Genomic DNA, 13,376 nt, shown 5'->3' on the forward strand with positions numbered 1-13,376 from the left:
GTTAAGAGAAAATACAAGCCTTGGGCTGGAAAAATATTGGTAAATCACATATGTAACAAAGAGCTTGCAAACAGACACACCTTTAAAAAACTCAAAACTCAATGATTGTACTAAATAGCATAAAAATAGGCAAAAGGTTCAAATTGGAACTCCACCAGAGAAGATGTACACACGAAAAATAAATACATGAGAAGAGGCTCACTACCATACCTCTGGGAAGATGCAGCTTAAAACCATGATAAGACAAACTATATACACCTATTAAAATGGCTACAATAATTTTTAAACTGAAAATATTAAGTGATGTTAAGGAAGCATAGCAACGAAAAATCTTCTACATTGCCAGTGGAGCTATAAAATGTGAGCCTCCCCCAAAAAACTGTCAGCCACTCTGAAAATAGTTTGGCAGCACTTTTTAAAGTTAAACATACACTTACCATATGACCTAGCAGTCCCACCTGTAGGCATTTGTTCCAGAGAAAAAGATACATATATTAACATAAAATCTTGTTTGTGAACATTTAAAGCATGGTTACAAACAAGCTAAATGTCTTTCTACTGGGGAATGGATAAATGTGCACATTCTTACAATGGAATACTACATAGCAATAAAAAAAGAACTATTGATACACACAACAGCATAGCATATGTATAGATTCAAGAAGCAGTATGCTGTGTGGTTCTTTTCAGGTGACACTCTACAAATAACTAAGAGGAAAAAGTGATAAGAGGACAAAGAAGTACCGAGTTCCCCTGTGCCGAGTATAAGGACCATCCTGAGAAAACGGTCTTTGCACACTCTACTTCCACTCCCCTCCCCGCCCCCTGGCATCTGCAAAGCGGCACAGCCAGGCCCCCCTGTCTCCCAGAGGCTTCCTGCTGCAAAGCCATTTCCCCTGCCGCAGCACCGTGCAAACCTCCCCACCTCTACTCCTGGATGTGCACCAGGTCTGCCAGGCATAGCAGGAAAGAAACCTGATTTCTGTCACTGACACTAAGATCCCCTTGCGCTGTCTGAGATTTTATGTTTTTAATTGAGGTAAAATATAAAGCCTCTAGCAGAGAGAACTTAGACAACACTAAATAGGGAAATCATTCTTTTCTTAATCAAACTGGTTTGGATGCTTGGGGCAGGATAAGTGACCACCCCTAGGTAGCCTGACTCTCAGCTTCTATCCCACCTCTACCTTTGAACCCCAGCTTTTCTGCTCCACACTAGAAGGAGCTCCCGAGGAGAGGCAGAGGGCATTCTGGTTTGGGACTAGTAACAGTGTTTTTCATTTTTTGCTGTTGGAATGTGTGCGTCACTTAAAACTAGTGTTAGGTGACCAGGGATTATCTAGAGCGTCCCTACAAGACTAAGAAAAAGCATTCCATTGCTAAAGGTTAAGACCCTCCTTTACACATTCTGAATTAGAACTCTCTTCGTTTTATTCAAGCAACACTTTCTAAAAATAATAATCCTTAATTTAGGTCACTATTTTTATTATGTTGAATGTTTAGAAGAAGTAATTTAAGCATTCAGATGTGATTTTTAAATCACTGTACTTGGATGTTCCAGTGAGTGTTAGAGAATCTTAATTTTTACAAAAGATTCTCGCTAATATAGACTTTTATTTTGATAAAGATGAAATCTGTTGTTTTTACATTGCTTGACATCAAAGTTTGTAGAAGACCTAGTAAAGACAGAGCTAAAAATGTTGCAGCATAGTTACAAAGGTTACATTTTGCCATTTATAGTTATAGACAGAAAAACGTAACTCTAGTGCAAGATTGCCATGGCAACACCCTTCTCAATCAGGAATTTTTTCACCTCTAAGTCTACTAATCAGCTAACTAGAACTGAAAACCACTGAAAGAGAAGTGGTTGACACAAAAAAGGACAAGAAATAATAATGGTATGTAAAAAACATCTAACTATATGGTGATATTCCTAGGTGCATATCCAGTATTTTAATCTTATCAGATATTATTTATTTTCTTTCCTGTTTTTGAAAACAATTCCGGATTTAAAAATCACATTGGTTTTGTCAGTGGTGGTAGTGGAGGTGATGGCTCCATTGTTCTTCCGAAATCAGTGTTCTGGGTAACATTCATGACCATTCATTCATACTCTCTGTTAAGCAAGCACTGTGAATGTGGCTTCAGTGACTTTCTTAAATGAACCTTACACAGCATTTAATACTGAAATTTCAAATCACCTCAATACATAGCCACAGGCATTCGAATTGACCCGGACTTAATAGTGGGTTCAGAAAGCGGAGGTTACTTCAATGTCAGCTTTCTAAAACTATTATTTCCACATGTCACATCTCTTGTATGGCACCTATTATCTACACTGTTATTGGCCGGAGCCTGGCAAATGTGACATTTTTAAAAGGCTCTGGGATGACGAGAAAGAGTGTAAGAAATCAAGATGCACACTAGTTACTGCTGGCAAGTTGCTTTGCGTTAACCATCCTGTCACTTTTTACAACAAAAGAAGTTGGAAAGGGGAAGAAATCACTGGCTGCAACCTTCTAATAATGTTCTACAGAGACGACATTTAAAAATTCATTTTATATACGTAATATATATATAGCACAACCTCTTAGCACATAGAGTTCAAATTACACATGAGCACAGTACTGACTCTTGAAATAGAAACATGATACCCTGAAAAGATACTTAAATTCACCATAGGTCAGGAATAGATAACATCTTTTGTTAAAAGCCATTTTAAAACATGAAATCCGATTTGGAATTAATGGATTTCCTGCTACTGATAAACACAAGACACAGCATGAAGGCAGAGAATGCCCCATAGATAAAAACTCGGCACTCCTGCACACACCCCCGTGCCCACTCACAACCCCACACACTTGTGCTTACGCTGTGCTCTCTGACCTTAAGACCTTGACTCGGCTTCCTTTCTACCACCTCTCCCCTCTGCCCTTGGCTCACACACTCTTTCTTAAGGTGGACCCCAAGGTCTGTTTCTATTGAGCCTCCTGTACCCCAAGGGCATCCTCTCTTGCTTCCTCCGCACTCCTCCATACTGTGTGGCTATCTGTACTTTGTGTTCATTATTTCCACAAGAAATATTTTCAATCAGGCTTAGCCTTTATGTTTTGTAATCCTGGTTTAAAATGACTCCCTGGTGGACTTTGAGCTTTCTAAATTGGAGTTGGTTCTTTTTTTTTTTGTACCAGGAATCCAACTCAGGACCCAACCTGCTTGCCAGGCAGGTGCTGCACCACTGAGCTAAATCCCTGGCCCTAGGATTTGGTTCTTATACCTCTCCCTGTTCCTAGCAGTGAGCAAAATATTCTTTTAATACATAGCAAGAAATCAACAATTGGAGAGAGAGAGAGAGAGAGAAAGGGAAAGATGTTTAATCAGTCGTTATAACCTCATCACATGGAGTAAGATCCAACTACAGAAAGGTAAATAGGGTAGCAAGTTGGGAGAAAATCATTGTCTTTCACTTGTAGACACTAAGACTTTAAAATCTATCAAGTTGTATATACCTGTTGACAAATTCGTATGCAAAGTTTCCTTGATGATACAAAAAGTTGTAAATGACGCCATCTAGTTGATAAGCACACTCTAAAAGTTAAGTAACGTTTCAAGGTCATGCACTATTAGTTGCTAAATGAGGATTATAGTCAGTAAGCTTTCTGAGGTCACGTGACAAAAGATTAACGCTGGACTGAGTGTAGAGGAAGTAAGATTCATGCCAGACTTTGAAAGGTGGCTCGGAGTGGTTTGGGATGGTAAACCCATCCACCCATGTTCCCTTCATCCACCTACCTCGCATTACAGCTCTCCTTTACCAGCTAACTGCAGCAGTTAGGTCTCAGTTCCTCTTTCCTCCTCCTCCATCTGACACACAGACATACATCAAGTTCCACATTCATCGGCCTCTCATCCGCCTCTCTCAACACAACTAATTTTGTTCTGAAGATACTAGATTTTATCCCTGGGTTTATCCTCAAATCAGGCTCTTGAGCACCAGCCTCTTACCTGAGCACATTCCATACCCACTTTTCCCAGGCATTTCTCTTGCTTGAGAATCAACTCCACATACACAACTTTCCAGTAACCAAGACTCCAAGACTCTTCCTACTCACAACAAAGCAAAATGGCACCTTCTGAAGACATCCTGTGACCTCCCCCAGCTCCTATTCCTTTCTGCATTGACTGGTGACCTCACTTTGTTTAAAATCACCCTTTGCTTGAAAGTCTAGCCCTGGATGATCTCTCCTTCCTCCAAATCCCACACTTCCTTCACGATCTGTCTGTGAGCCCCTGTTGGAGGCACGCCCTCCTTCATCAGATTTCCCAGAGGATGCTGATGTTCTTCTCGTGACCTCTCAGGGATATTTAGTTATGATTGTTTGTACCTGCATATTATCCAGCTTGGGTCACTATAAAGAACCTCAAGCTGTTGTCCTCGGTGTTTGCTTGCACAGGAATTCCTCACCAGGACACTGTGTGACCATCGACATGTTGCCCATGGATACTGCTGCCAAAGGCCAGAACACAGAGCCAGGAGAGAAGAAGAACCTTGAGCCTTTGGCAATATCAACCCTTAATGGCTGGCTGGAGGATGATGAAATAGCAAAGGAGACAAAGGGAGAATGGCTAAAGAAAATTCAGAAGAGTATGTTGGAGGACCGGTTCTCAAAAGACAATGAGAGAGACTAATAAAGTTGGGAATAGTTGGCAATGACATTGAAAGATCAGGAAGCCAAAGTGCTATCAGCAAGGAGTTATCAGCAAAATCCTTAGTGATCTTTTACTTTCAATTTTTAAAAATTTATTTTTAAAATAAATTTATTTTTAAAAGATGAAAGCATATAAATGTATATGTAGAAATAAATACAGATGTAAAAATGGACTTACACACTGAAATTTAGCTATCCTTATAAATATACATATATAACAACAGATGATAGACAGTATCATGAGATCTGTTGGTATGTAAAGTTTAGTACAGTTTACGTTTACCTGTAATTGATTATAATCCATACACAGTGCTAACTCAGGTTTTCAATCCAAACACAACTATATTTGGTCTCTCTCACAGTGTATTAGTCAAGAAAGGGACCAGTGAGTAGGTATTAAAGGACACATAGCTGTCTGGGCCAGGAGGCAAGGAAGTAGACTCATTCCTGGAATGGGGGGGAATTCAGGAAGTCTTTCCTAGCATGCTGCTCAGAGAAGAGTGTGTGAGAAAAGCTGAAATTTCAAGGAAAGATTAGGTGATTTAAAAAAAAAAGAAGCTGGAAAAGTAAAAGACAAAGAGAGTGAGGGAGTCAGTAATATAGGAAAATTCTTCTGGAGAAGATAGGAGGGGAGAGACAGGGAAATGTATACCAGCACATTAGTGAAAGATAAAGAGAAATAGGCTCAGCATTGTGCTATTAACTAGTATGAAAAACCATACTTCCCCCATTTTTATCTGTTTTATACCTATTTTTATTTTCTTTAGGCTCTTCTGGGGACCAAGATCTTTTTTTAAGCCTATTTCCTTTCAGCATCTAATAACTGCAGCTACTTTTCAGCATTTACTAAAAAGGTGATTTACCAGGTGTGAGAATGCGCAGGCATTAAAGATGAGAAACAGAAGCTGTTCTCTGAGCCCCTCCAAAGAAGAGCATTTCAGAAATCAAAAGCACTGCTATATTGTTGTAATTTACTTTTTCCTTGGAAAGCTTGGCATGACATTATCTTTGATCCTCAAGGAGAAGGTTAGCTATTATGTCAATAATCTGTGACTATGAAAAAAAATTGGTATCTAAATTGACCAACCAAGCAAACAATCTCCACTTCTTAATTCTGGTGATATGGATTCAAGCCAGTAATCATAAATAGGAGCACTGTAGCTCATTTTATCTTCCATGTAAATCACATCCAGCAATGCATAAATTGTGAAGTTTCATAGAAGGACCTGTCAGGTCTGAGCAAACAGATCCACAAGCTCAATAGGCATGGAAAATATGGGATGTTGGCTCATGAATGATCCTTGCATATTTTTATATAGCTACACAACTAGTTGCTTATTACAGTGATATTTTACATTAATATTAAAATAATACATGGAAGACAAAAATAAGTTATTTTGGCTATAAGTAACAAATATTTCTAAGAAAAATGTCAGTTATTATCTATGAAGACCTTAATTGGATAGATCTTACAATACTTATGAAAAAATTGCCATTAGCAGAACTCCTACTTCACATTTTCCCTGCTTAGGTAGCCCCATGAAAGGTATCTACAGAGAAATACCTAATACTGTCTAGGAGAAAGAAATATTTTAAACATTGTAGAATATTTTAATTAGAAATATTTTCATTCTTGGAAGTTCATATAATTGGAAGTCACCTATACATGAAGTTTACAAAGAAAATTTAAACAAAAGGTAGATGTGACTCCAAATTGTGGTGATTCACCATGTACAGTAATTTCATATACAGTATATCTATATATTACAGATTCAGTGGTAGGTGTGAATGAAAAACAATGAGGTCTTTGTGTCTGATGACCAGCTGAAGATTATTTGTATCCTGTTATATCCAATACAAATTATATTGAAAGGTATTTATTTCCAAATATTTCCATCATTTGGAAATGAGTCATTAGAAATCTGCATAGCAGACAAAATATTTATAAAATAAAAACAACTACATGCCAGGAGTGGTGACTCACACCTGTAATCCCAGCACTCAGGAGGCTGAGGTAGGAGGATCGTTGTGAGCTTGAAACCAGCCTGCGCTACAAAGTGTGCTCAAGGCCAGCCTGGACTGCATAGTGAGACCCTGTTTCAAAAAGACGAAAAAAAAAAAAAACCTAACTACATAGTTTAACAGTACTGTCTTTTCCAGTAGTTGGATGTAAGAAAACATGGTGATATTCTAGGAGCTGAGGTATGAAAACATTTTAGAGAAATGAAAGCCATACCATATGAGAGACCCATTTTTCTTTCTGTGGTAGTTAGTGATGACATAGATTCTGTATATTTGTAGAACCTGTTTCTTTAAAGTCTGCAGCATAAGCTCTATGTTTTGTTCAGTGGTAAACTCCAAAATCCCAGAACACTACCAGTCTTACAGTTATCATCAATAAACACTTATTAAGCTGAACTGTTACTGGCAAGCCTACTATGGAAACTAGAATAAAGTGTCTGCCACGTGATCTACAACTTCAGGTAGATCTATCGCTCTCAACAACAACAAACAAGTACAAAACACACATCTGTCACTTTATCTTTACGAGGAGCTGGCCACCTACATCCCCACCAGGCCCTTTGGGCTCCACCCAGCCCAGAAGCAGCTAAATGCCAGGGCCCCACACCACGACCCTTGCCTGCCGCGCACCGCTCTTCTTTCTCTGCCGCTGATGGGGGTTGACTGCGTTTTCTCTAAATGCATACATTGAAGCCCAAAGCCTACCTCAGAATGTGACTTTCCTTGGAAACAGGAGTGTTGCAGAGGTCGTTGGTTATGTTCGGGTGAGGCCACAGTGGAATGGGAAGGAGACCTCACACAGTATGACTGGCGTTCTCATAAGAAAGGGAACTTGGGACTCAAGACAGGCGCAGAGAGGGACTGCTGCGTGACGGGAAGGTAGAGGTGGGAACGATGCTGTACGAACGAGGGGCGGTCAAAGGCTGCGGGAAACCACCAGCGTCTAGACGAGGGCGTGGAACAGACCCCCTCCCAGCCCCCAGAAGAAACTCACCCTGCTAACACCTTGGTCTCGAGCGTCTCACCTCCCAGCACTGTGACGTAGTGTGTTTGTTGTTTAAGCCATCTAGTTTGCGGCATTTTCTTATGGTAATTCTAGCAAACTAATACAGCCATCAACTTACTCCTTACTGTAGATTTTCTGATTTCCTGCCGGAGGAACTTGCAACCCTGACCTCTTTCAACACGGGGTACAGTCTTGTTCAGAGCCCAGACCTCACAAAATTGCCAAAGCATTCGCAATGATACGTTGTCAGTGTCTGACATGTACTTCCACCCAGCGGCATAGCAATTACATCTGACTTCTTCCCCTCACCTTCTGCTGGCTTCTGTGCTCGGGGTGGTGCTGTGACCCGGAGGGGGTGGTGGAAACCAGGACTGTCTGTTAAGAAATGAGATCAATTATAAACAGAATGCTGAAAGGCCAGTCCCACCCTCATGTCTGTCAGGAGAAGCTGGGAAGAATTTGACAATTCGGAAGGCAATGAGATTACTTTTTTATTTCAGAAAGGCCTTGGAAATAAAATGAACACTATTTCATAAATAAAATAGAAAGCAACTATCCAGACAATCTCTCCTCTGAGTAAACTCATTTTCTTGTTTCTCTGAGCACTAAACAATAGGGATATTTCTTTCAAGAGAAATCTGAAGGACCTGGAGAAGAATAACAATGGGTATATCTAGATAGCAGGTTTATGTGTCTTTATCACGTTATTCTCCCTATTCTCCTGCCTACTTGAACTATTTCTTAATAACAGTAACAATCTGATGCTGTACTCAAAGTACAGTTTTTGAAAAACTATATGATAGAAAACCCTGACAAGAATTTTGAAAACATAAACAAACTCTACAACAACGCCAACCTCAACTTTAACCTCAATTAGAAAAATGTCCTCACTTTATAAGGGAGTAATTTTAATTGGTAGCAATAGTGAAGGCTTCTGTCAAGACTTAGGTAATGAAGACCAAAGACCCAAAATGATAATATGCAGAGGGTGATTTGGACTCGCAAAGGAAAAGCCTGGGAAGACAGGAGCACGGCTTGAAATCCTTGAAGTAGGTCTGTTTCCCGAGCACCACAGGACTGAACTAAGGCCAGGTGGGGGTCACCTGATGCAGATGCTGGGTGGATGTAAGGAGCAGAGCTCCCCAGGAGAGCTACTCGAAGTTGTGTCACAAACACTGCGAGCCTCACTGCTAGTTTCAGTGGTTCTGAACAATGTCTGGTCTGTCAGAGGGAACAAACATTCTTACAATGGGTAGGACATTTAAGTGACTGACCTTAAATTTCTCTTACAACCTTTGGAGTCTGTTTTTTTTTTTTTTAATTTTAATGATAAGAAGCTGCCTTTCCTTGGACAGAAATCAGTAATATAGTTGCTTTTAGTAGATCAAAGCTCAAGGGGATATGAAATTTAGTTTCAAGGGAAAGGTGATTCACATTTAGTGAGATTCTGCAGATACAACCATGACTACATGATAAATAAAGATAATCAGTCTTCTGTCCCCAGAAGGACTACAGCAGTGTCATGATAAAGTCACTGAGTCCATCAACAAATACTGAGCATCTATCTTATACCAGGTAAAGTCCAAGATGCCCACAAAGAAAAAAACATTTTAAATCTGCAAGGTTTGGGCGTGCCTGTTTTTCATCTGTGTCATGATTCCCTACTCCGCGTCCTCTTCAACATGTAAAGGTCTCTTCCCCAGTCACACTCTGTGTCATGAAGAATATTCTGCCACCACAGAATACCTAGTAGATACAGCATGAGCAGCATGTGTGAGGCTGCACAGGGGGTGCTGGAGGGAGAGGTGACAATCACACAAACACAGATGTCCTCAGAGAGGGCCTGTCACTCTACTGGGAAATAGAATCTGCCCAGTCCACAGAATGAGAAGTGGCTCCAGGTACAGGCTGGTTTCAGGAGTACGGTGACTCATACATGACAATCATTATTTCGGGGTGATTCATTCTCTGTAATAAGACCCTACAAAATATGCTACCTGAAGGAGCCTAACTCTTTAACATTGAGCTTGCCATCAAAAACATCACCTAGAAAATCAAAGCTCTAAAGTAATTGCAGTATTTGAAAAGGAAATTGGGGGAAAGGACAGAAGTGTGAGGATGACGGAGTAAGGCGTTGGACCCCTGGAAGGAGAAGTGGAAACAGGAGGGTGTTTCCAGACTCTGTCTGAGAGCCTTAGTGGGGGTTTGGTTCAAGCAGTAGTAAGGAATTGTCTCTGCGTAGTGTCAGCAAGACACAAGGGCCAGCCTACCTCTTTTTCTTCACAGGACTGGCAGCACGGGTGAGACCTGTGGCGTGGGAGGTGTTTACACTCAGCAAACTGCCAGGTTGCCTGATAAATGACAAGAACAACAACTTATCACTCCTCCAGCTGACTCCTCCTATGCTGCTGCTTCTTCTTTCTTTCTTTATTTATTTTTTGTCTTTTTGAAACAGGGTCTCACTATGTAGTTCAGGCTGGTCTTGAATTCACTTTGTAGTTCAGGCTGGCCTCAAACTTGAAATGATCCTCCTGCCTCAGCCTCCCATGTGCTAGGATTACAGGTGTGCCACCACACCTGGCTCCTCCTTCCCTTCTTGAAGCAGTCTTACAATCTACCAGATTCCCACCTGCTATCTCCCCACCACAAACTGGTTCAATTGAGAATAAAAAAGAAATCTCTAATAATGGTGTCTTAGTTTACCCACTTTGTAAACCGGCAGGCTCTCACTTGGTTACAAACTGAAGGAATAGAGTGAAGAGGTCATTCATCAGATGATGCTAACCGTCTGAAATTCTGGCCTGCCCATTCTGGTGTGCTACAGGTTCACAGTGTTTTAATATCATGAATATATTGTGATGAACATAATTATACTACAGTTTTACATTAAAAATATGTTTGTTTAAGAAAAAACTTTAAAGGCTGGGGATTTAGTTCAGTGGCACAGCATCTGCCTGGCGAGTGCAAGGTTATGAGTTTGATTCCCGGTACTGGAAAAAATAACAAACAAACAAAAAAAAAAAAAGAAAAAACTTTAAAATCATACCACTTTAAGTTTCCACTTAGCATTCGTTAATGTATGCAGAGCCATAAAAATGGAAGTAACCCAGCCTGTGTTGAGCACTGAGAGCTAGGGACCAGCACGACTTTACAGAGAAATACACATTTAAAACTAATGAAGTATAAAAGTTCATCTAATTTGGGTTGCTTGTAACTGCCAGTAGAACATGGCAGGAAAATGTATCTCATCTAAAGATGTAGCTTGGTGGTGCAGTGCTTGCCCAGCATGTGCAAGTCCCTGGGTTCAAGTCCCAGAGCAAAAACAACAACAAAAAAGAAGAAGAACAAAAAGAAGGAGACGGGGGAGGAGGAGGAGAAGAAGAAAGAAGAAGAAGGAGGAGGAACAGAAGAAGGAGGATGAGGAGAAGGAGGAAGAGGAAAAGGAATAGAAAAAGTACTTACGACTTGGTTGCATCCGATGATCTAAACGTGGATATGCTTCTGGTGAGAGAGGGGGAAAGGGCACAGTTTGAGCAACAGCAAAGAATTAGTTACTTCTTGCATGTATTTGTCCATAAATGCAGACTTATTATTGTGAAAAGTAAGACATAATTTAAAAGAAAGACAAAGAAAGCATCATGTTTCAAAACATTTGATAATATAATTTCAGGATATTTTTAAATTTCATGTACTAGATTCCAAAGGAAATTTTTTTATTTCACAAAATTCAGGATTGGTTAAACCCAGTGTTTTTAATTCATTGGGTTCAGTAGTTTTCTTCAGCAGTAAAAATGTAAAATTTGTCTGTGCATTTATTTAACCAGCTGTCATCAGGACGCCTATGAGGTGCGATCAAAAGATACGGTGGGTATTTAAATAGTAAAAGTGTAGTGCAGTGAAAGACACATTGACATTAATCCCTCTCAGAATACTCGCTCTTGCTTCAAACAGGATTATCCCATCATCCTTGCTACTTTCTAAAGCCGTTCTAGAAGTCCTCTGTGGTGCATTGATAACTGATAGTCAACTTGTAACACCCAGCTGAGCTGAATGAGCATGGTGCTGGGTGTGGGAGGCCCTCCTGAGGATTGTTGCCAATGACATACAAAAGAAGAAGTGGAGAGGAAGAAGGTTAGGTGTTGTTAGGGAGCTGTTGGTTCTTCTGGTGTTGTTGGTTCTCCTGGAGAAGTTTGTCACGCTGGCTTTCCTGATATGAACTTGACTATTCTCATCATCAAAGGAGCTCAGGACCTTACTGCTGCTGAGGATGGCTGTGGTACATTTTTGGAGGACTTCTTTGAGTGTCCATACAAAGTCCTTACTTTGAGTGTTGCTTCCTGGCTCTGGTACAGATCCCTCAGCCTGCTGGCACAGGTCCTTCATCCCCCTGGCACACTTTCTAGCTTCCACTGCTCACCTTGGGGTCTTCTTAGCACAGATCCTTGAAGTAGGCCTGCATGAGATATTGTTATGGGCTCTAGGCCTCCAGTTGATCACATGGGGGGCATTGTTACGGGCTCTAGGTCTTTAGCTGGACTCATGCAAGACATTGCCATGGGATCCAGGCCTTCGGCTGGATTCTTCCAGTCTTTAGTGTGTGGACAGATTTCTTGCACTGTCTTTGTATATTATTCTTTGTGCGACTATTATAAAATAATCCTATAAATTATGTGTCCTGTGTTGTTTTCCCTGCAAACCCTCACTACAGCATCCTCTTTCATGAGTGTCCCCAGTTGCACTACTATGGCTGCCTCTGTGACCTGAATCAAATCAAGCATTTGCCTTTCGTGGTCATTTTGACTTTGGGGAAGAACCAGAAGTCACATCGGGAAAGATTCAGAGAATGAGGCAGACACACTGTAAAGTTTTTATGTGATGGATTTATTTCACTTTATTTTTATCACACCTTATAAATTTGGTAAGAATGACAACCTAAGTAATGAGGTCTCTGGATTTTTAAGTCGGACAATATTTTATTTTAGCCATGAGTAGGAATAAAGATTTTGCTCTCTTAGATGAAGAAATACAAATGGCAAAAAACAACATGAAAAAATGTTCAACATCATTGGTCATTCAAGAGACAAATTAAAACATTGAGATTCCCTCTCACCTCAGAAAGAATGGCTATCATTAAGAAATCAACTAATAACAAATGCTGGCACGGCTGTGGGGAAAAAGGAGCCCTTCTCCACTGTTGGTGGGAATGTAAACTGGTGCAACCACTGTGGAAATTCCTTAGAAAACCAGGATTAGAGGTCCCACTTGACTCAGCTATTCCCCTTCTGGGTATCTTCCCAGAAGAAAAAACCATCATATCACAGTGTTATATGTGCACCCATGTTTATGGCAGCACAATTTGTAATAGCTAAATCTTGGAAACAACCTAAATGCGCATCAACTGAGGAATGGATAAAAAGTTGTGGTTTTTTATACAATAGCGTACTAGTCAGCTATACAGAAGTATCAACTGGATCCTTTATAGGTAAATGGATATAACTCGAGAGCGTACTCATAAGTGCAATAAATCAGAACCACAGGTCTAGTTCTCCGGGAGCTGCAGCGCTCCTGGGTCCGAGTGTGGGCCGGACTCATACCACCGCGATTCCCAGCCGAAAAGCGCCCAAAGAGCCAGGTAGGCC

The 13,376-nt window shown here is 40.6% G+C and overlaps 1 protein-coding gene across 8 annotated transcripts in view; it reads right to left on the reverse strand.

Moving 5' to 3' along the window:
- Scel (sciellin) overlaps positions 1 to 13,376 on the reverse strand; it is a 108,164-nt gene that overhangs the window by 58,515 nt on the left and 36,273 nt on the right. For 6 of the 8 annotated variants that reach the window (XM_005374156.2, XM_005374155.2, XM_005374153.2 and 3 more), the window contains 3 exons: positions 11,200 to 11,238; positions 10,008 to 10,088; positions 8,047 to 8,112 (listed from right to left, as the gene is read on the reverse strand). In XM_005374156.2, coding sequence (XP_005374213.1) covers positions 8,047 to 8,112; positions 10,008 to 10,088; positions 11,200 to 11,238 — 186 coding nt within the window. The remainder of the gene's footprint in view (positions 1 to 8,046; positions 8,113 to 10,007; positions 10,089 to 11,199; positions 11,239 to 13,376) is intronic. The other 2 variants (XM_013516400.1, XM_013516410.1) reach the window with 1 other exon arrangement.

The sequence above is a fragment of the Chinchilla lanigera genome, unplaced genomic scaffold, assembly GCF_000276665.1.
Source record: "Chinchilla lanigera isolate Chin_1 unplaced genomic scaffold, ChiLan1.0 scaffold00003, whole genome shotgun sequence".
NCBI lineage: Eukaryota > Metazoa > Chordata > Mammalia > Rodentia > Chinchillidae > Chinchilla > Chinchilla lanigera.